Source organism: Halichoerus grypus, chromosome 6, assembly GCF_964656455.1.
Source record: "Halichoerus grypus chromosome 6, mHalGry1.hap1.1, whole genome shotgun sequence".
Lineage (NCBI taxonomy): Eukaryota > Metazoa > Chordata > Mammalia > Carnivora > Phocidae > Halichoerus > Halichoerus grypus.
The window spans coordinates 103,748,258-103,772,814 of record NC_135717.1 but is presented as its reverse complement, the minus strand read 5'-3'; the positions used below and the strand labels follow the sequence as shown (position 1 = coordinate 103,772,814).

The window sequence follows — 24,557 nt, the reverse complement described above, 5'->3', positions numbered from 1 at the left end:
TATACTTTGGGATTAAAAGAAAGATGAGGTGTCTGTGTATACATCATTTCAGTAGAGGACAGGAAGAAGGAGTCAAGGATGGGTCATCAGTTGAGGGGAGGCACTTGATTTGAAACAGTTTTTGAGGGGAATGAGAGAGGGTTGATGAAGGGCAGGTAAAGTGATTCATGAGGAGTCGTGACAGAAATCAAGAACTAATCCCACGTAAATAGGAGAATAGAGAAGTAAGGGGATGGAATTCATCTAGGGTTTGGGGCTCTGATGGAGAGTAAAGTGGGAAGGAGAGGATCATTATGAGGAGATACTGTGTATTTTTTAACCTCAGTTTTTAAAAAGTATTGATTGTAGTGATGGTTGCATGTCTCTGAATATAAAAACCACTAAATTGTATGCTTGAAATGGGTGAATTGTATGGTATTTAATTATATTACAGTAAAGCTTTCTATATTTAAAGAATTGATTGAAAAATAAGTAATCTTTTGTCTTATTCAAAGAATACATTTTTTCTATTTTAAAAATAAGTTACCACATTTTTTTGTTTCGTTTTTTGTTTTAACCCGCACCTTCTTGGGTATGGCTCTTTTTCCAGTCGTTGGGTAAGTCGGAGTGCCACGGCGCAGCGCAGGAAAGACCGCCTTCGCCAACACTCGGAGCACATTGGATTGGACAACGACCTGCGGGAGGTATGTGGGCTGCCTTCCCAGGATGCCTTACTCAACCCAGCAGTTGTCGCTGTGCAGGTTCTTCCTCATTCTTTTACAAAAAGGCTGAGTTTTATTTTAGAATAGTAATCCTTTTGTACTGACTTATAGCAGAAAACTCCTTTTTCCCCCCATTTTTGTAATTTTAATACACCTAAAATCAGGCTCTAAAACAAATCTCAGGGACGCCTGGGTGGCTCAGTCGTTAAGCGTCTGCCTTCGGCTCAGGTCATGATCCCAGGGTCCTGGGATCGAGCCCCGCATCGGGCTCCCTGCTCAGCAGGAAGCCTGCTTCTCCCTCTCCCACTCCCCCTGCTTGTGTTCCCTCTCTCGCTGTGTCTCTCTCTGTCAAATAAATAAATAAAATCTTTAAAAAAAAAAAAAATAAAAAAAAAAATAAAACAAATCTCACTGTGTACATCAAGTAAAGGCTAAGTTTAGGATAAATTTTTAGTCAGTATGTCTCCTATAGAGAAAAAAATATACAAAAACAGATTTTTTAAGTTTCAAGCATAATTTAAACTTAGTAAGTAAAGATGTATTTGCTTGTGCTTTATCCTTGGCTTGCTGACACCATTTTTTAAAGTGTTTAGAAATTATTTTTGAATTAAGATCCTTATGCTTTAGTTGTACTACTTGAAAATAAAACCATAATTACACATTTGAATAATTGTAAGTTTTGACTATTGTGATCAAAGAAAAATGTAGTCAGAAGATCTGTTAACTATTTTCTAAACTCAGATGTGTAGAATTAAAGCAGAAAACGTCATTCCACATATATTGCTTTTCTGTTGAAATGTTCATACATTTATGATTTTAAACATTTTCTTAAAAACCGAATCATAATCTGTCTAGTGCTTTTCTTTGTGCTACCATATTTCCTTCTCTCCCCTCTGCTGTGACTTTATCATATGCATGCATGTTTTGCTTGTCTCTTTCTCCCTATCCTTTTCTTTTTTGCTTTTCTGTCATTGGCACTTCTCCATCCTCTTAGCCTTCCGGGGAACTTGTGGTCTGTCAGAACTCCATGGCATTCTGGGAGTGGGATCAGGGTCCACCTCCTCCTGCACGACTTCCTAAAAAATCCTTCTCTGAGTGCTGCCTGGTATGTTCTTTGCCTGAAAGTGCTTTGCAGATGTTTCTGAATCTTGTCTCTGGTGTTCCTTGAATTATCCACATGCGTGTGTGCACATAGCTCTAGAATGCCCCACATCACCTTGTGACGTGAATTGTCAGCCTCTCCACTTTGATCTCCACTTCCTCTTGTGTCTGTTAACTTTTCCTGGTGGTGTGTGCTAACACGGGTAATTCTATACTGTTGGCAGGTAAAACTGATCACTGGAATTCCTAATTAGTGGTATTTTGGCAGGTGAGGGGTGGGGGGAGTTGTAGCGGGGCCAGAGACGTAGCACATTGTTGTTCTTCCAAAGGAGAAATGTATTAAATGATCAAAGTCCCTTTTATTTAAGCATTTTGCAGAGATAAATAATTCATTTTGAACAGATTTTCTTTTCTTTTCTTTTCTTGCTGGGTTTTATCTCCACAGTATTTTAATGAGCCCTTCCTGATCTGTTTTTTGGGGGTTTTTTTGTTGTTGTTGTTTTGGTTTGGGTTTTTTTATTGTTTTTAGTTTGAAATTTATTTCCTTTATTCATGGTCTGTATTTTACGTGGTCAGAAAATCAGGTCATCAGTATAGGATCTTAGTTCTAAGAGGCACCTTTGAGGTCCCCTTGTCTACCATGACATGAAGTCCAAGAGACTTGCCCAAAGTTAAATGGACACACAAAGGCAGAGCTGGGCCTATAGCCCAGGACTGCTGATAGCCAAACTGGTACTCTTCCCAGTACCCCTGGATACCAGGTTGCACACAACAGCTACTCACCTGAGGGCAAGAGTAACTTAGGACTCCTGGTTTGTTGTTTTTGGCTTTGACAGAAATGAAAAAAGAGCATGGTAGAAATCTCAGAAGAAATCTGGGGTCACTTCCTTCTAGTACTGAAATGGACTTTCTTACAAAAACATTCCTTGTGAAAGATTTCTCTTTCTTCTCCATTTTTTACCTTAAAATACACCTTTTCCTCCTGCTACTCCAAAGAAAATTATTTTTATCATCACTTGTTTACTGTAAAGGCAAGCCTTCTGTTTTTGCAATATACAGAGGCAACATCACTTCTTGCTGTGAGGAAGGGCCTCATTGCCCCCCCCCCCCGCAATATCCTTTATGTGTATGTGCAAGGAAAGTTGCTCATTCCATGGCTTCAGCAGAGCTGCCCAGGAGGAGACTTGGCCCTATGGAGTTCACTGTTGGCTAATAATTATATTGCCCCATATGTGATGTGCTGTGTGCTTGGTAAATATGACCAAAGGATAGCTCCATTCTAGCTTGTTTTCATTTATAAAATAGAACCATAAACTTTAACAGTGCTTAAATTCCTAATCTAGTTATGGACTTAAAAGTCTAATTATTCATATATTTCAGAAAAAAAGAGAAATACCAAGACCTATTCCTAGCCTCTTGCCTGTGTTTCTCACTCTTCTTCTAGCCAGCGTGTTTCTTCCTAAGCTAAATTGGATCCTTCCCTCTTCTTGAGAACTGAGTCCTGCCTTTGCACAAATCCTAAAGGCCGAGGAACTTGAGGCCTTCAACATTTGACAGCTAACATTTGTTTTTACCAGCCTTTTATCCCTGATTTGTAATATTCTAAATAATATCTGTACCACCTGAAATGTTAGGAAATGCAGGTGTTATAATTCCCAGATAGGATCTGCCTTATATCTCAGGTTGGTTTTTCTGAAGCTTTTCTTTCCCTGCTTTTTATTTATTTGAAAACTAACTTTCAGGATGTTTTGATAGACCTTATTACACTTAATTTCCCCAGGGGTGATAGTTATCCTTCATTCTCAATTTTCCCTGTTTCTCTGACCCTCTAAAAGAGATTTGAAGTGAAAGATGCATACACAAATATTATGGGCACTAAATTCTTACAGCATTCATTTTTTTAAAAAATCTGTCCTTAAAATGATTGCACTGGAAAGGAAACGGATTATTTTGTTTATGTAGTAGCAGGTAAACTGATCAGTTGAATCTCTAATCAGTGGGATTTTTTTTTAGAAATTTGTACAAGATTTAGCAGATTATTTTTCTTCCAAAGGGGAAATATTTTAAATGTACAAACTCCCTTTTATTTAAAGAATGTAAAGGATTTTACACATTTTCCCTTGTAATATCAAATTCTTCCCTTGAGATAGTAAAGATAGATTTCACATATGTGCCTGTGGGAGGATGTGCTGGCTCACAATCTCTCTCTCCCCTCAACAAACTGTGCTAGTTTTACTATATAACTTAGAGTAGTTATTCTCTAAATATGGCCCTAAGACACTTGGACTTTTTGGAGATTCTGCCCTGTGGTCCTGACGCAAACATAAGCTATCTGGATGAGCTTTTGCAGGTGGCACAGAAAGAAGAGAGACAACAGGTGTCCTGTGGTAATCACCTGTAGTGATTTTTTTTTCCTGGACATTCACTAACTAAAGCTCAAGAGCAGTGGACTGGATTTCTGAGTTTCTGGGTTTCTCTCTGAGCCATCATTATCTCTGAAAGTAATATAATGTCCCCACTTTCTCTTGATTGTGGAACAAGGGAAGGAGGGGAATGTAGCAAACATGTTCAGAGTGAGTTTGCAGTCTATTGCCCATTTTACAAATGAGCACATAGGCCTGGAGTTTATAAAATTAGTTGCAGCCAGATTCTAGAGCTCCTGATTTTACTGTTACGATTTGATTAGAGCAAAGGGTTGGTTTGGAGAGCTCTAAGAGGCTAGCAGTATGTTAAGTCTCTTGATCTGTGGGGAGAGGAGGAAACAGTGGTTCTTGCGGAACCTTGGATTAGTAATCCAGAAACCCCAACTTTTTTCATCCCTATCATGATCCTGACTAATCACAACCCTGGGTATTCACAATAAAAAGATTAAACTAGGTGAGCTCCATCTTATTATGAATGTGTTTTAACCTGACACGATTTCTGTTGCCCTCATTTCCACAGGCATTAACGACTAGGGGGTGGGGGAACACGAATGTTCTCTGCCTCTTGGTGGCGCTAAAATTTGAATTGCTACTGCATGAGTACATTTACAGCCTTTTCTGCATCTTGTTTTTCCTCACTTGTTTGTGTAATGTTAAGAAAGTCGGAAGACTATCTGATGTTTATATATTAAAAAATACTCTTTAATTTTTAGAAATATATGCAAGAGGCACGAAGTTTAGGAAAAAACCTGAGGCAACCCAAACTGTCAGACCTCTCTCCTGCAGTGATTGCACAGACCAACTGCAAATTTGTAGAAGGCTTATTGAAGGAATGTAGAATGAAGGTACGTGTTACTCACTGATGTGAGACAGTGTGCACTCAATTCCCATTTGAGCCTGTAGCTTTGCTAGAAGACAACTTTTACTGGGGCATAAACCTCATGTGCTCTTTACTGAGCTCATGAACCTTCATGGGTTCTCTGTTACCCACGGAATCAGTGACGTGGGAGCCCTGCACAGTTTTTCTCACCTTTTCAGCCATTGCTGTCTTTCTCTAAAACATGAACAGATACTAAGCCGGTCAAAAGTTGTGGGGCACCTGGCTGCCTGAGTTGGTAGAGCATGCGACTCTTTGGGGTTTTTCTGTTTGTTTGGTTTGGGTTTTTTTTAGAGAGAGTGAGGGGAGGGGCAGAGGGAAAGAATCTTCAAGCAGACTTCTCACTGAGTGCAGAGCCCAAGACGGGGCTCGATTTCATGACCCTGAGATCATGACCTGAGCTGAAATCAAGAGTTGGACACTTAACTGACTGAGCCACCCAGGCACCTGGAGCATGTGACTCTTTTTTTTTTTTTTTTAATGTTTTATTTATTTATTCATTAGAGTCAAAGAGAGAGAGAGGCAGAAGGAGAAGCAGGCTCTCCGCCTAGCAGGGAGCCCGATGCGGGACTCGATCCCAGGACCCTGGGATCATGACCTGAGCCGAAGGCAGACGCTTAACCATCTGAGCCACCCAGGCGCCCTGGAGCATGTGACTCTTAATCTCAGGGTCATGAATTCAAGCCCCATGTTCGATGTGGAGCCTACTTGAAAAAAAAAAGTGTGCAGGAGGGTGCCTGGGTGGCTCAGATGGTTAAGCGTCTGCCTTCAGCTCAGGTCATGATCCCAGGGTCCTGGGATCGAGTCCCGCATCGGGCTCCCTGCTCAGCGGAGAGTCTGCCTCTCTCTCTCTCTCTCTCTCTCTCTCTCTGTCTCTTAAGAATAAATAAATAAAATCAAAAAAAAAAAAGAAAAAAAAGTGTGCAGGAATGTGGTCGTTTTATATGAAAAGCAACACATTTTTTGTATAACCTTGTCCATGCCCATACATGTATGTATACCCATAAGGAAGAAGACCTTAGCTGTGTTGTAGGTTTATGTATATTACACACTAGTCTCTTCTTAGATACCATGTTTATCAAAGGTAGTAATACACATTGACAAAATTCAGGACATCATTTTAGCCAGTAATTTCATTCTTTTATTTGACAGTCATTTCTTGAGTACCTTCTGTGTGTATTCAATAAATGCCCTATTTTCAGCATCAGCATACAGTGTTGAATCAGAGACAAGCTCCCCACCTAAAGGGACTAGAGTCTCTCTCTCTCTCTCTGCATTTTATAAGTGCAGCTAAGACTGCTGTAAATTACTTACTTAAAACTCATTTCCATTTCCCTTCCATTTTCTGGTGCATACTCATGAGCAGAGACAAGATAAAAGAGGAAAAGAGGAAGGAAAAAGAGGCCCGCTTCACTCATAAATTAGGGAGTTCTGAAAAAATTTAGAGCTGCCTGTTTGTGTTGTGGTTTTTGCCTAAGTGCAGTCAAAACTAACTGCAGATATTTTCAGTATGCCAAGATGCAGGGGCAGTGGAGGGTTAGTTGTGGCAGGATGGGTTTCAGATTCTTACAGTACATTTTCCGGGTCTGGTGTAATTCCCCAGTGTTACTCAAGTTAGTAATCTGAAAATTGTCAATCATAAGTGTTTACATGGGGATACTTTAGTATTTTGGGGGGTGCCTGGGTGGCTCAGTTGGTTAAGCCACTGCCTTGGGCTCAGGTCATGATCCCAGGATACTGGGATCGAGTCCTGCATCGGGCTCCCCCTGCGCTGCAGGGAGCCTGCTTCTTCCTCTCCCACTCCACCTGCTTGTTTTCTCCCTCTCTCTGTCAAATAAATAAATAAAATCTTTAAAAATAATAATAAAATAAAATAGTATTGTGGGGAGGCAAAATAAATATATATATAGAGAGAGAGAGATAGATAAAATAGTATTAGAATCTCCCTCTAGTGACCCCCTATTTATCTGACAAAATACTAAAAGCATATGTGATATTAACTGCAGTTAGTTGATCACAGAGATTAAGACACTTTTTCCAAAGTAATTAAAAGTCTACAATTAGAAGTATAATGAAGAGGGAGCACCTGGCTTGCTCAGTTCATGGAGTGTGTGACATTTGATCTTGGGGTTGTACAGGGTTCGAGCGTTAGGTGTAGAGATTACTTAAAAATAAAATCTTTTAAAAAAAAGAAGAAGAATGAAGGGAACCCAGGTCTCTGATCTAGTAGTTGACTTGTTGGTCTTTGGCTTCATTGCGGGGATAACACCTGTGACCACACATGATGCTTTCAGACAAAGCGCATGTTGGTGGAAAAGATGGGACATGAAGCAGTGGAACTGGGCCATGGAGAAGCAAACATAACCGGCTTGGAAGAGAACACCTTGATCGCCAGCCTCTGTGACCTACTGGAAAGGATATGGAGCCACGGCTTGCAGATCAAGCAGGTAACAGTCTCAGGAGGCCCTGGTGACGTGGCTGGTTAGGAACCCTGTCAAGAAATGTAACGAGGGGCACCTGGGTGGCTCAGTCGGTTGAGCTTCCAACTCTTGATTTTGGCTCAGGTCATGATCTTAGTGTCATGAGATCAAGCCCTGCGTCGGGCTCCGTGGCTCTGTACAGAGTCTGCTTGAGTTTCTCTCTCCCTCTTCTTTTGTCCCTCTCTCCCACACTGTCTCTCTCTCTCTCTCTCAAATAAATAAATAAATCTTTAAAAAAAAAAAAAAGAAATAAAAGAAATGAACAAGGAAGAAAAGATACAAAAATTAAAGGATATGTTCCTTTGTCACAGGATGACTAGAAATGCACTACCGGCTTTTTAATTCCAGAAAAAGAAAAGAAAACCCATGATTAAGAGGTGGTTTGGGGCTCTTTCCTGGTAAACAGGAAAGGATAAAACATCACATTTACTGCAGAGGTTATACCCCGTTGAGTCCATTAAGTGTCTGCTTTTGTCACTGTCCAGGAAAAAACTCTTTTAGCCAGAATTAACAGTCCTTTACCATTTTATGTTATGTAGTTATTCAGGGTGGAAAAAATCAGATGGTTTCTTTGCTTTTGTCCCTCTTATCTCCTGTTCTCATTTTTTTTTTTTTCTCTTGTCGGCATATTCTTTCTTCTTCCCCTTCTCTTTCTCCTCTGGCTCCAGTTTTCTTCCCTAGCTGCCATCCCATACATCCAAACATATTTTGCCTATAAATGTACACAAATACATTCTGTGCTGCTAGAGCCTTTTAATTCTGTGGTTTCCAGTGTGGCCAGTGTAGATAGTCCTAATTACATACAACTAAGTAACACCTGAACTGAAGTGAGAAATCTCCACGCCTGTACTTCTGGCCTTTTGTTTAGCTGCCCTTCCCCAGGCTGTTGCTAATCTTTTCGGTGAGGCAAAGGAAGACCCTCATTTCACATGGACTGAGTTGCTCAGAATATCACACAGCTGGAATGGGTATCTCCAAACTTCAAAATGACCATTTTGATGTGAATGGTTTTGATGAGAAATTATTTTTTGATTATTTCTTATAAAATGAAAAACTTTTTTATACCTTGTAATTTCAGGGGAAGTCAGCTTTGTGGTCACATTTAATTCAGTTTCAGGACAGAGAAGAGAAGCAAGAGCACCTTGCAGAATCTCCAGGTGAGAGTTCATTGGTTTGTTTCTGCAGAACTGGCAGCATTAGACTATGTGAAGAATCAATACCATATGGCTTTGTCTTTACCTCTCTCTCAGGCTGAAACTTACCCACCTTGCCAGTAGTGGGATAAAGTAGAAGAAGCAAAATTACTTACTAGCTGTGAGATCTGGGAAAAGATCTTGGTCACTTGACCTTTCTGATCTTCAGCTTCCTCATCCATAAGACAGGGAAAATAATGTTAAGCTATGTAAAACTATAATGTTGATTAAGTAAGATAACATGTGGAAACCCCTAATGAATTATAAAGGATCATACAAGTATACCTTACTCTCACCAGTGTTAGGGTGTAGTGCATACTGGTTTTTTTTTTTTTTCCTTAAGTTTTATAACCATCATTAATAATCTTTCCCAGAAAAAACATCTATATATGTCTCAAAAGTCTTCAGGAGTCAGATTTCTTCCATTTATAGCAAGACACCACATGTTAGAAGTGTTGTTATACTTTAGCTAATTAGAGTTATGTAGGGTTCCTAGATGTTTTGCCTTCTATGTATTTTTCTTTGTGTTAAAATAACCATCTATTTCACAACAAGTAGTAGTAATGGTAGAAAGTTAGTACATATAAAATGTTTTATACTGAATCAACAATTTGGGAACCTTTTCTAAAATTATGGATTTTAGACATTCAGAAATGTAAAAAAGATAATATTTTTTAAAAACTCATAAGCCAACCACCAGCTTAAGAAAGCATTGCAAATATGATTGAAGCATACCCTACTTCCATTCCCCTCATTGCAATACTAAGCTAAATGTGGTGTTTATTCTTGGAAACCTAGTTTTTAAAGGTATTTACTGAGACAGCTAGGAATATGAATTTGATACTGCATTAACTGGAAGCTCCACTAAATAGAATGTCAAGGTTCTGATGTCCCAAGATGTAACTATATTTGTAAAGATTAAGATCAGGTTTAAAAGCATTCTCTAGTATCCATCTCCTTTGCCCCTTTTTCTGTTGGAAAAAAGTAAAAATACATTGGTGTATGCCCTGGAACTATCTCTAACACTTACCTGTGTTCATAGAAAATTTAGCTGTTCAGATCATAAGACCATAACCCAGATAGCTTACCCTAATTAGAAAAAAATTTCTAGGAAGAAATAGCCATTTGTAGGATGAAACGTTGGAAAATCGAGCTCGATTAAGTAAGGCAGGGAGATTGGAGGTATTTGGCCCTTTTGCCAAATGTGGCATGCGAGCATGTCCAGCTAGCTGTCTGGTCAAGTGTTGGGTAGTTGAGGTAGCAACCAGAGACTCAGCTGTTTGCAGTGGCCTTTTATTAGTCAGGGGGACCAGCAAAAAGAAGTCAAGGCTAAGAAGTATCACATGTGTCAAAGCCTCATACAGTGAGCACACACACAAAGTATGAACATAGGCTATATATTTTACTGATCCTAAGTAGGATTAATGTAAGCCATGTAGCTTTTGAAATCAAATTTACTGTCTGTTAGGAAGGGTGGATTTTACTATAAATATTGCTCTAACACTTCTGATGCTTCAGCCCACAATTTTAAAATATGACAGTGTGATATATGTATAAAAACATTAGCTTAAAAATATTTCATTATTGAGAAGCAATGTGTTCTAATTATATAGAAATTAGCAGTTTATTGACTTTTCTGCTTTTAAATCTGGGTGGGTTTTTTTTTTTTTTCCCAAAAATACTTCTGTTTACCAACTGTTAAGCATCCTAATTAATGGCAGTAAACAGTCTGCATTTTCATATCAAGGAGAGATCCTCTATGTACTTAGAAATTCACAGTATGTTTGAACACTGCTGTTACTAGCATTGAGCCAGGATGAGTCTCTATGATAGATCATTACTGTTCCTTCCGAAGCAACACAAAACAGGAGTCAGAGATATTTTAAAGGTTGTAGAAGAATGGAAAAAGTCTGTCTTAACAAGAAGGTCATAGCAGGGTAGATTATCTTAATTTTTTTAAATAGATTCTATTTTTTAGAGCAGATTTAGGTTCATGGTAATATTGAGCAGCAATACAGAGATTTCCCATATACTCTCCACCCCCACATATGCATAGTCTCCCTCATTATCAGCATCCCCTACCAGAGTGGTATGTTTCTTATAGTTGATGAACCTATGTTGACACATCATTACCCAGAGTCCATAGTTTACGTTAGGGTTCACTCTTGGTATTGTACCTTCTGTGGGTTTAAACAAATGTATAGTGACATGGATTGACCATTATAGTATCAGATAGTGTAGTTTTACCACCCTAATAATATTCTCTGTGCTCCACTTACTTAATCCGTCTCTTTGCCCTAATCGCTGGCAACTACTGGCCTTTTTACTATATCCGTAGTTTTGCCGTTTCCAGAATGTCATATAGTTAAGAGTCATGTAGTATGTAGCCTTTCCAGATTGGCTTCTTTCACTTAGTAATATGCATTTAAGTTTCCTCCATGTCTTTCAGACTGTCTTAATTTTGACCAAGTCACTGCACCTAGTAGGCTAGTTCGAAGTCCTATTGCAGAGACAGGATCTCAGAATGCAACTGATCCTAGAAAGAAGACTGTTCTTGACATATTACCCAAAAGTTTCTGCCTTTAAAAATGTTGGCCAGCTTAGACATAGGTGGTGTTCTTAAACCTTGCATCTTTGGACAAGGTTCCACTAAACTTTAAATGGATTTTTAAATCAGTTGGCAAGGAGTGGAGTAGGATGCAGGAGGGGGTGGAAATACTGCTTTTAAATGGTTATTCTGGGTCTAGCCCTAGAATTTTGAGAGACTCTTCAATTATCTTCATCAAAATTTTTCTGTTAGAGGGGCGCCTGGGTGGCTCAGTCGTTAAGCGTCTGCCTTCGGCTCAGGTCATGATCCCAGGGTCCTGGAATCGAGTCCCACGTCGGGCTCCCTGTTCAGCGGGGAGCCTGCTTCTCCCTCTGCCCCTCCCCCCCCCATGTGCTCACTTGTGTGCTCTCTTTCTCTCTCTCAAATAAAATCTTAAACAATTTTTTGCTATTGAGATGCCTAGCAGTCAGTAGAGCGTGCAGCTCTTGCCCTCAGGGTCCTGAGTTCAAGCCCCACAGTAGGCATAGAACTCACTTTAAAAAAAGTTTTTCTTTACTTACTTGCCTGCGGACTGTAGATGGTTCTATAAAAACAATGCATACAGTCTCTATGCTCTGCAGACTTCCTGCCCATGTAGCAGCTTTGATTCAGGCAGGTATACAAAAAGAATTCCTGTGGCTAAATATTAAATCCACAAGTGTTTATGTTGAAGGAGAAAGTGGCCTGTTACATTTGAGTGTGTTAAAATAAGAAATAGGAATATGTGTATACATTTAAATCGTGTATAAATTTCTCTTCTGGAGTAGACTTCATGGAAACCTTCTTAGAGTTTAGATGTCTAGGTGAAAAGTATGGCTTCACTCATTAACTGCTTTCTGCTCAGAGGCTTCTGAACTGTTCCCTCCAAAGTCACTAATAAATTACTATTTTGGTTTCCTGGGGCTGCCGTAATGAAATACCACAAACTGGGTGGCTTACACAACAACTGTCTCATGGTTCTGGAAGCTAGAAGTCCACAATTAAGGTGTCAGCAGGGGTGGTCCCTTCTGAGGGTTGTGAAGGAGAATCTGTCCCACTCTCCCCTCCTAGCTTCTGGTCATCTCAGAAATTTCTTGGCCTTTAAATGGCGTATTCCATGTGTCTTCATCTTTTCTCTACTCCTGTCTGTCTTTGTATCCAAATTTCCCTTTTATAAGGTCATACACCAGTCACAATGGATTAAGGCACACCTAATGACTTCATCTTAACTTGATCATCTACAAAGAACCTATTTCTGAATAAGGTCACATTCACAGGTCCTGGGAGATGGAACTTCTACGTCTTCATGGGGGACATAATTCAAACCATAATATAACTACTATTGCCTACCTCCCATGTTGTCCTCCAACTATCTGGTTAACAGATTATTCATAAATCTCTTTCTCCAGCCCTGGTTCCTACACATCCATCCTTGATGGCCCAGTGGGACCTCAAACTCAGCACATCTGAAAACAAACTAATTATCTCAGCACCTCTCCCTCTGTCCCTGTTAGGCTTTCTCCCTTCTCTCCACATTATTTAATGGAAACAGTACTCTTCTCTCAATCAAGCTTAGAAGCTAGAAAGTCATCTGGAATATAACAGAAAGCCCAGTGGACATGACATCAGAACACTCTGCCCCTTTTGATGAATGTGTACAATTGGGCGGGTTTCTTGACCTCTTTGAGCCTCAGTTTCTTCATTTGCAACATTAAGATTAACAAATCCAAAGGAAAGTAATAATTCAATGAGATAATTTTTATTAAATCATTTTATATTCATACTTAATATTATTCTTGACTCTTGGGTCTTGCTCACTTTCTACATCAAGTCATTAAGTTCTGTGTTTTTTTCCACTGCATATTTCTCCTCTTCATTCTCCCTGGCTGCCACGGTATTAGTTCATCCATAAGCTGGCTTGTGAAATAACTTCTAGCTCATCACCCTTATTTCTCTTAAACTGTCGTACTGTCACTGTAGTTAACTAACTAAAAAAGCACTCAGGAGCATAGCATTCTTTTCAGAATCCTTCCTGCCATCCTAGGAGTTGTACACATTTCTATTTTGTCATTTAAGTCTCCGCCATCTGGCCCTAAATAGTCTCATCATCTTCCATGAGTATTTGTTGAGCATGTATGTGGTATGGGACCTCCACCAGGCCCTGTAGGTATTCTAAGAAAAGAATACGACTGAGCCTCAAGAGGCATATAGTTTAACAGTAATAGAAATGTTAAATTATGCTAAGTTTATATTAGGTGTTCAGTTTCACTGGTCCTGTTAGAGGGAACGACATCTAACAGTGTACCTTGGGAAGAGAGACTATTCAGGAAAGATTCCACAAAGAGGCAAAATTAAAGCTAAGTTTCATTTTATTTTATTTATTGAGAACTTACTTTGAGCCAGGCAGTATTCTAAGTGCTTTGCATCTATTTGAATAAGGTAGGTATTGCTACTGACCCCAATTTGCAGATGAGAAAACAGACCATGGAGAGGTTAAGTTACTCATCCAAAGTCAGTGAGCTGTTAAGTTCTCTGTAGGGTTTGAGAAAGCCATGTTCTTAACTATTAAGCTAGAGTGCTCTCAAGCTGAAATGCTAAATAGGCTGTAAACAAGGAGAAAGATACAGAAGTGTTAAAGGGTGAGCCAAAGACTTTAACAAATTGCATGGAGACATAAAAAAGAACATCATTTGGGGGCACCTGGGTGGCTCAGTTGTTAAGCGTCTGCCTTCGGCTCAGGTCATGATCCAGGGTCCTGGGATCGAGCCCCACATTGGGGTCCCTGCTCCGCGGGAAGCCTGCTTCTCCCTCTGCTGCTCCCCCTGCTTGTGCTTTCTCTCTCTGTCAAATAAATAAATAAAATCTTTTTTAAAATGTTTAAAAACAAGTGTTTTATAAAGTACGTCATATGTTTAAGAAACACTGATCAGGGAAGAGTGGAGAAAATAGGGTTCCAAAATAGAATGCCCAAAAAATGCTTAGGCCTGTGAATGCTCATATTGTGGATGCCACTGCTCTTTAAATGTCAGGCTCCTCTTTATTAAGCCTCTTGCCTGCGCTCTGCTTCCAGAGGCATGATTCCTTCTTGTTGTCATGTCTCCCTCTAGCCAGGTTGCTGATTATGGTTTCAGTTCCTTTTCCTACCTCATGATCTTTTTTTTTTCTCTTTTCAACCTATTTCTTACCACTAGTGTGGCCCTCTTTCATGCTATCTAATCATCTGGAGTGTAGAAGCGTTCTCTGAACTTTTTACTTTCTCCCCAAAAAGAGAGGTGTGCTTTCATTAACTACATACTTAAATGGTGAGAGTCTCATGAAGACTAACAGCACATTCCCTGCAAGTCACTGGAACAGTTTCCTTGGTGTCTGTTACCTCTTGGGTATCAAGATAAAGCAGTGTTTTTAGTGACCCATTGAAAACTCCATCTGAAACAGCCATGACAAATGGCCTATTTATCACCCACCTGGTGTGGAAGGCCCTCAAAAGAACTGCCTTTCGGTTGGCCTGGCCACAGTCTCTTTGTCCTGGCAGCGCTCATTCATACCTGCCAAGTATCAGCCCAGCCGCTGCCACCAGGTGCTGAAACATGCAGACCCTAAGACAACAGAATGTTCCAGGCCAGCTTCACATGTATCTGTGTGTTTCTGCACTGTACCCTAGCCTCTCCAAAGTAGAATGGATCTAAAAATGAGAAAATGTAGGTTTAATATACAGTAAAACCCACATCTTAAATTCTCATGTTATCAATGTATTTGCGAAATGTGATGTTACAATTTAGTTTTCATTTACAGATAGAAAAATGGAGATAAAGAAAGGGCACAGAACTCCACAGCATCCCATTTAAAGTGAAATCGAGCACTCCCAACTGCAATACGTTAGCCAACAATTGATTGCTTAGCTCTTGCTATATAAGGGAACAATCTTTCCTTCTTCTATAAATGTTAACCATTCAAGCTCCAAAGAGAATGACTCACAGACATTATACTTCTAAATGTCCATTTAGATTACTCACTTTGCATGATATACTGTACTTTGGATTCTGAACTTTGAAGTGGAAACTTACCAGACTAGAGAGCCCGGACTCTTAGATTTTCCATTTTAAACACTCTTTCACAGTATAAAGAAATTATGTGATTGTAATTTATGAACCCAGAGATAATTCACATACTTAGTAGCTTAATTTATAGACATTGCTTTCTTGTAGTTATCCAGAGCTATTTCAATGAGTTTAGAAAATGACTGGTCCTCATGGCCAAAATTTGCACACATTGCATTATTTGCTAAGTGGGCTTTTATGATTCATTTTAAATTTCCAAATGCAGCCCCAGATTAATTAGAAAGAAAATAGCTGTTTTACTGTATTAATAAAGTAGCATCATTCAGGGGGGAAAAATGAGCTTTTCTGTTTTCTTTAGTTCTTATCAAAGTAATTTGAAAGTATTTATTTATAGAATGTGAACCATGTAGATTTTTTTTTTGTCCTTGGTATTATTTTTCTAATACTTTGCTGATATTTTTTTACATAGTTGCCCTTGGACCAGAAAGAAGAAAATCTGACTCAGGAGTTATGTTGCCAACACTCAGGGTCTCTCTTATCCAAGACATGAGGTATATATGCTAGCATTTGATGATAACTGTCAAATATTTATGGCTTTCACTTATATTGCTCAAATAATTATGGCTATGTGTATTTTTTGCTTATATATTCTGAGGAAAACATTTTTTTATAATCTTACTTATTTTACTTTTAAACTATTATTTTTTTCCTAGCATTAAATTCAAAGGGAAAATACAACTGAGAAGAGTTTTAAAGTAGCTAAATTATTTTATAAGTTCTTTGTTCAGTTTTTAAAATCTCCTTAAATACCTGCTGCCCACAGACACAGACCAAAAAAAATCTGCAAATAATGACAAGTTACTTGGCAGAAAAACTGCTGTCACGTAGGTTTAATTTGAAGTAAATGCAAATCTGAGAATTACCAGTTGCAATTACTGGTCTTAGAAATCGTGAGAAAGCATCGAGATATCTAAAATAGATTTATTGAATGAGGAAGACAGAGGCTTTTTTCTTTTAAACATTTTAGGCACAACACTTAGCTCTTAAGATATGCAGGCTTATAGTCGATGTTACAACATTAGAACACTTAACTTCCCTTTTATGGTTTATTGCTTTCTTAATATTAATTATTGATGTTTATTTGATTTGTCAGATACTTGCAACTGAAAAGCATAGCTCTTTTTTTTTTTTTTTTTAAGATCTTATTTATTTATTTGACAGAGACACAGAGAGAGAGGGAACACAAGCAGGGGGAGTGGGAGAGGGAGAAGCAGGCTTCCCGCTGAGCAGGGAGCCCGATGTGGGGCTTGATCCCAGGACCCTGGATCATGACCTGAGCTGAAGTCAGACGCTTAACAACTGAGCCACCCAGGCGCCCCGAAAAGCATAGCTCTTAAGAGTGGTGGCTTACTGTAGTGGTTACACATCCTGGCTTTACTGCTTGAACTGTGTGACTTTAGGCAATTTTTGTAACTTCTCTGTGCCTCAATTAACCCATCTCTGAAACAGAGATAAAAACCGTTCTCTAGCTCATAGGATTGTTATGAGAATTAAATGAGTTAGTCCATTACTATAAAAAGTTTCAAGAAGTACTTGGCTCATAGTAAGTTTCAGTAAATGTTAGTTTTTGTTATCTGAATCAATTTATATATTTATATCTCCAATACTCTTATTCCTTGCTAGACAAAATATAGTTGTTCTCAAAGAATCTTACGATTCCTTTTTTTATGTTATGTTACATCATTAGTTTTTGATGTAGTGTTCCATGATTCATTGTTTGCATAACACCCAGTGCTCCATTCAGTACGTGCCCTCTTTAATACCCATCACCAGGCTAACCCATCCCCCCACACCTGTCCCCTCTAGAACCCTCAGTTTGTTTCTCAGAGTCCACAGTCTCTCATGGTTCGTCTCCCCCTCCGATTTCCCCTCCTTCATTCTTCCCTTCCTACTATCTTCTTTTTTTTTTTAACATATAATGTATTATTTGTTTCAGAGGTACAGGTCTGTGATTCATCAGTCTTACACAATTCACAGCACTCACCATAGCACATACCCTCCCCAGTGTCTATCACCCAGCCACCCCATCCCTCCCACCCCCCACCACTCCAGTTATGATTCCTTTTGATGGCCAGCATGAGAATAGTTGTAACTCTGAGAGAAAAATGATCTCCAGCTCTCTTAATGGAAAAATAAAACCACATGTGTTCTACAGTGATTTCATAGTAGAACCTAACTTCTAAAACCTAATTAGGAGATGGTCACAACACATAAGGCTACCCTACTCCTGCCAGTTTTCTGCTTATTTACTTTTATCTCCTTCATGTTCTTCGGGGAGAGGGGTATCCTGCTTAGATATACTCCCTTTGCTTGGTAAGAGACAGCATAGCTTCCTGGTTAAGACCTCAGGCTCTGGAACCAGCCTACAGAGGTTGCTGTTTCAGCTCTGCCATGCACTAGCTCTATAGCCCCAGACAGTTACTTACGCACCCAGTTTTCTCACCTCTGAAATGGGATAGTAACAGTCTTTCTCTCAAAATGTTGGTGTAAAGATTCAGTGAGGGGTGCCTGTGTGGCTCAGTTGGTTAAGTGTCTGACTCTTGGTTTCAGCTCAGGTCAAGATCTCAGGGTCATGAGATTGAGCCCCGTGTCAGGGCCCAGTGCGGAGTCTGCTTGTCCCTCTCCCTCTCCGTCGTCCCCCTCTGCTCCTCCCCTGACCTGCATGCGCGTGTGCGCAGACACACGCATGCTCTCTCTCTCTAAAATAAATAAATCTTAAAAAAGGTAAAATAAAATAAAAAGATTCAGTGAGGTAATAAATCTAAAGAACCCAAAATAGGCCTAGAAACAAATGTGTGTATACTTACTCATGCATATATATACATATATATTTATTTCTGCTTCCAACTTTATTTACGTGTGTGTGTGTGTGTATATACATATACCTCACAGACAGTTCTTTTTATTATTTTTTTAAGATTTGATTTATTTATTTGAGAGAGAGAGCAAGAAAAAGCATGAGCAGAGGAGAGAGGGAGAAGCAGGCTCCCCACTGAGCAGGGAGCATAACACAGGACTCGATCCCAGGACCCTGGGATTATGACCTGAGCCAAAGGCAGATGCTTAACTGACTCAGCCACCCAGGCGTCCCAGAAGTCTTTTTAGAAAACAACTTTGAGGGATGCCTGGGTGGCTCAATCAGTTAAGCGTCTGCCTTCAGCTCAGGTCATGATCCCGGGGTCCTGGGATTGAGCCCCACATCGGGCTCCCTGCTCAGTGGGGAGCCTGCTTCTCCCTCTCCCTCTGCCTGCCACTCCCCCTGCTGGTACTCTCTTTCTGTCAAATAAAATATTAAAAGTAAAATTGGTGATATGGTCCTAGACTTAACCTGCCTGGGCCTGAGCTTCCACATCTGTAAAAAGAAGCTAAGCAATATGACTTCTTAAGTTTCTATTCTATATTCTAAAATTAAATTGATTAGTAAAAAGTATCTTAGCAATCACCACCTTTTTAAAACTCCGAAACTGTAACCAAAATAATTGAATAGTTTGGCCAGTTGAATCAGGTAAAGATATAAAGATATAAGCAAAAATGTTAGATAAGCACACATACACACACACACATACACACACCCTCATGCACACTCACAGAGTTTAAAATAGGCAAATCCTTGGGGCGCCTGGGTGGCTCAGTTGTTAGGCACCTGCCTTCGGCTCAGGTCATGATCCCAGAGTCCTGGGATCGAGCCCCACGTCGGGCTTCCTGCTCCGCGGGAGGCCTGCTTCTCCCCCTCACACTCCTCCTGCTTGTGTTCCCTCTCTCGCTGTGTCTCTCTCTGTCAGATAAATAAATAAAATCTTAAAAAAAAATAAAAAATAAAAAAATAAAGGGCATTGTGTGTCATACTAAGTTTAAAAAAATAATAATAAAAATAAAATAAAATAGGCAAATCCTTCATTTAACAATTAATTGAGCACCAATTATGTGTTGGACTCCATTAACACTTACTAGCAATTCAATAGTTTTCAATGTCAGATAGATTGCCTCTCTCACGAAGTTTAAAAGTAATGTTAGAAGAACAAATAACTGTTATGGAGAGGATTAAAATAGGGGTGTGAACAAGTGTGACTGGGTAGCTGCTTTATAACAGATGATCTGGGCTGGCTTCTTGGAGGAAGCAACATTTGAACTAAGATGCAAATGACAAGAAGGAGGCTAGCCTGTGGAAGTTCTTTAGGAGGTATCAGAGGAAAGCTATCAGGTGAGGGGAATAGGTAGAAAAAGGCTCCAGGGCAACAAGCAAGGAAGGCATGCTGAGGAACCAAAGAAGTGGTATGAGGGAGAATGGCAGAAGATAATGCTGTCAAATCAAGTCAGCTCTGCCAGCCAGGGCAAGGGATTTGGATTTTTTTTAAAAAAAGATTTGATTTATTTGAGAGAGAGAGAGAGAGTGTGTTCACAAGCAGGGGGAGGAGCAAAGGGAGAGGGAGAAGCAGACTCCCTGCCGAGCAGGGAGCCCAATGCGGGACTCAATCCCAGGACGCTGGGATCATGACCTGAGCTGAAGGCAGACGCTTTAACCGACTAAGCTACCCCAGCATCTTGACCATATGGCCAGTTAATAGCAGAAATGGAACTAGAACTAAGGTTTCCTGACCATAGGTCAGGTCTCTTTCTAACTAGATGCAGGCTCTCAGCCTTTGCCACATTGCCAGGAAAATACCAACCATGAGTAGACACAGACAAGTCGGCAGTAGTGTAGGGTGCACATCAGTTTAAATATAATTTAGTATAACCTTGACTAAATCTCTATTTGTTGAGGATACTCAACTGAAAAATCGATGTCCTGTGACTTAACACATAAGGGTTACTTTGGCTTTCAATTTTCAGTCTTTGTCTTATAAAAAATCTGAAAAAAGACCCCCAAGTATCCTAAAATGATGTTTTGACCAAATGATAGATGCTTTTAATAAAACTTGACTGGTTGGCAGGGTGCCTGGCTGGCTCAGTCGGTAGAGCATTCGACTTTTGATCTTGGGTCCCGAGTTCAAGCCCCACATTGGGCATAGAGTTTACTTTAAAAAGAAAAAATGTGGTTGATTGCTTTCAAAAAGTGTTTCATAAGGTAGAATGGCATTGCCAAAAAAAGACTTCAGGGTTTTTCCCCTAACATTTTATCATAAAAAATTTTAACTGTACAAGGAAGTCAAAAGATTTTACAATGAACACATTCTTATACCCACCACATAGATTCTGCTTTCTTTCTATGTTTTTGTTTTTTGTTTTTTTAAGATTTATTTATTTATTTGAGAGAGAGCAAGCACACTTGTGAGCGGGGAGGGGGGAGCGACAGAGGGAGACAAAGGTAAGCAGACTCCCGGCCGAACCCCAAGATCATGATCTGAGCCAAAATCAAGAGTCAAATGCTTAACTGACTGAGCCACCCACATGCCCCTTTTTTTAAAAATTGTGGTAATGATAAAAAAGAATTAAACCTTGCCATTTGCAACAAGAAGGATGGAGCTAGAGTATAATCCTAAGCGAAATAGAAGAAGATAAATACCATAGGATTTCACTTACATGTTGAATTTAAGAAACAAAACAAATGAACAAAGAGGAAAAAAGAGACAAGCCAAAAAAACTAGACTCAACTATAGAGAACAAACAGATGGTTACCAGAGGGGAGGTGGGTGAGAGAATGGGTGACAAATACATATATAATAATTTTATATATGTTTTATGTGTACACATAAACATAAAACCTACCATTAAGTATTCACAGTGTTGTGGAACCATCACCACTGTCCATCTCCAGAACTTTTGTCATCCCAAACTGAAACTCTTTGCCCATTGAACAATAAATAATTCCCCATTCTCCCTTCTCCCCCAGCCCCTGGCACCCACTATTTAATTTTCTGCCTCTGTAAATTTGCCTATCCTCATTTAAGGGGAACCATGCTTTTTGCATCTGGTTTGTTTCACTTAGTCTTACACTTTTTGAAATCTTCATTATCAGATGTTTATAATGTTTATCCGTGTTGTAGCATGTCAGAATTTCCTTCCTCTTTTAGGTAAGGATTCCATCTTACATATATACATTTTGTTTATTCATTTATCTATCAGTAGACATTTGAGTTGTTTCCACCTTTTGGCTATTGTGAATACTGTGAATGTGGGTATACACGTATCTGTTCCAAGTCCCTGCTTTTAGTTCTTTTAGGCAAATACCCAGAAGTGGATTTACTTGATCATATGGTAATTCCATGTTTAATATTTTGAAGAACGACCATACTCTTTTCCACAGCGGCTGTACCATTTTATATTCCTACCAGCGATGCACAAGGATTCCAATTTCTCCACCTCCTCACCCACACTTGTTATTTTCTGGGTTTTTTTTTTTAACAATAGCCATTCTGATGGGTATGACTTCCCAGTTTCTTTTGGCATACATAGCAGCACTCTTTCAAGGTCTTTATAGTCCATATGCTAGAGTGTCTTCAGCTTTGTGAGCTCAGAAACCAAATAATTAGTAAACCAAAATATAGTCAGATTCTAAGATACTGAATCTACTAACCAAGACATTTACTTCAGATACCTAAGAGAGATGTAAAAATAATGGGCTGGAGTTCGGTCATCTGTCATCTCTGGTCACATCTAGACCACGTAAGGAGAGAGTCACAGGAAGCCAGTGAAACCAAAACATTATTTCCCTAACCAGATGACTTGATACTCATTCACAAATATGGATATTCTCTGCCTGGAAGCTAGATAAAAATCAGAGGACTGCTTGCTATCTTCAGAAGCAGAGATGTGGAAGCCTAATCATCCAGCTCTACACTAGTGATCCTCATGCTCCTGGGACTGATAGCATCTCAGGAAGCTCTGAAGAAAACACTGCCGGTGGTTGTCTCTCCCTTTTCTCTGCTTCCATTCTACCCCTTTAAGATGGTGTTTTATACATTGTTGTTCTTATTCAAGATCTGTTTACTTTAGAGTTTTACTCTTAGTGGACAGGATTATTTCCCTGTTTTCAGGTTCTTGACAAGTGCTTCATTTTAGTCCCTAATCACTACCTGGATAGCTGATATAGATGTTTCTCCTTAAAGAAAAACACCCAAGTAATATTCTAAATCTTGATTTCTAGGGGCGCCTGGGTGGTTCAGTCGGTTAAGGCCCTTCCTTCAGCTCAAGTCATGATCCCGGGGTTCTGGGATCGAGCCCTACGTCAGGCTCCCTGCTCAGTGGCGAGCCTGCTTCTCTCTCTTCTCTCTCGCTATCCCTGTCACTATCTCTGTCGCTATTTCTGTCTCTCTCTCAAATAAATAAAATCTTTTTAAAAAAAAAAATAAAAATAAACCTTTATTTCTTTCAGTCTAGACAATTAAAGAAAAAACTAATTTTCCAGGATTAGTATACCTCTCTGAGTTCCAGTTCTCTCTCGGGCATATGTCTCTGTTGGTACCTTCCGTCTTTCCAGGTTTATCTCTTGAGGCAAAAAGACATTGGCACTTTGAGTCCTCATAGTTGTAAAGAGTCTTGGCACCAGATTGCTTAGCTTTGAGTCCAGGACAGATGTATCTAAAGGCTTTCCCCTTTGTCTTAGACAACTCCCCAAAACCTTCGTAGATGCCAGGTATCACCAGACTGTCCATTGTAGAATGATTTTTTGTTCCATAGAGAAAGGCTGGGGACAGTAAATAATTGTACAGATTCTGCATTTAAAAGAGATTATCATGGTGTTACCAATATTACCAATTTCTTTCCAGAGTAGCCATGTACATGTCATCTAACTGTTCAAATAGACTTTTTTTCTTAATGATATTGTAATTGATGTTGAGGAGTTCAGGAAAATATTACATGACCAAGGGGACTGAATACTATAATCCACGTCTGGGTATTCTGACTATGTAAACAAATGAACAGGATGTCTAAGTAGATCCTAGAAAAATTGTATTTATAAAGATGGGAATAAATTACCTGAGGGTAAATTAGCTAGTTCCTTTTTATCTTTTTACTAATAATGTGTACATATGTGCTTATGACTATCTGGCTTTATTCTACACTAAAATTAAGTAGTTATGATTGATTTTGTTACCCTGGGAAGGAATATTTTGAGGAATTTTTATGTCTGTACAGAATATGAACTTAAACTAAAATCAGCTAATCCTTAATTTCTCTAATAAAGAATACCAGGTTTAAGTGAGTGAACGAACGAACGAACAATACTGGGTTTTGTTAATGATACATATTGTGAAGTAAGCACTGATTTTGGATTCAGGAAATGTGGATTCAAATTTAGAGGTACTGCCACTCTTAGAAATCATTTGGTTTTAGGGAACAGAAGCCCATTCAGACCCGCTTCAGTAAAAAGGGATGGATTTATTGGAGATATATGAGGGTGTCTTCCAGAATCCAAGAACAGAAACTGTGGCTGCTAACAGTCTTGTCACAGATTACTCTCACTGTCTCACTGGAAGCAAATCATCGCTGTTTCTCCCTTCACATCTGCTCTTCTTCCCCTCCCCTTCCCTCCCTTCCCTTCCCCTTTCTTTCTGTTTTATTGTGCATATGCTTGCCCAAGCCCTGGCTTTAACATTGTTTCTTATTTTTAGCATTCAACAAAAACTAACTTGGTTTTCTTCCAGTATACTAATTCCTAGTTTCTGAGAGAAAATCTAGTGAGCTCAGCACGTTCCTCTTACTCAGTCCATTCTAAGTGAAGGATTAGGATCATGGGGCCATAGGTCATGGTGGCAAGTAGAGTTGTGTATTCTGGGTCTGGGGAAGGGGAGCTTCTCCAAGAATGTGAGTGTGAGGAAAATGGAATTGGTAGAAAATGGATGACATCTCTAGAACAATATTTATTATCTCTGTGACCTTGAATGGATCACTTAGTCTCAATTTCTCTGTTTTCTCATCCTTAAAGCGAAATAATGATGATCTCCTTCTCACTCGTTTTTGTGATAATCAAATGAGACAAAGTACATAGAAACTTTTCTAAGGGCGCCTGGGTAGCCCAGTCAGTTAATCTTTTGCCTTTGGCTCAGGTCATGATCTCAGGGTTCTGGGATCGAGCCCCACTTTGGGCTCCTTGCTCAAGGGGTGCCTGCTTATCCCTCACCCTCTGCCACTCCCCCTGCTTGTGTGTGCGCCCGCTC

The 24,557-nt window shown here is 39.5% G+C and overlaps 1 protein-coding gene across 3 annotated transcripts in view; it reads left to right on the top strand.

Moving 5' to 3' along the window:
- DENND5B (DENN domain containing 5B) overlaps positions 1–24,557 on the top strand; it is a 189,772-nt gene that overhangs the window by 136,836 nt on the left and 28,379 nt on the right. For all 3 annotated transcript variants that reach the window (XM_078075846.1, XM_078075847.1, XM_078075849.1), the window contains 5 exons: positions 590–683; positions 4,939–5,070; positions 7,397–7,549; positions 8,661–8,739; positions 15,869–15,950. In XM_078075846.1, the coding sequence (XP_077931972.1) occupies positions 590–683; positions 4,939–5,070; positions 7,397–7,549; positions 8,661–8,739; positions 15,869–15,950 (540 nt within the window). The remainder of the gene's footprint in view (positions 1–589; positions 684–4,938; positions 5,071–7,396; positions 7,550–8,660; positions 8,740–15,868; positions 15,951–24,557) is intronic.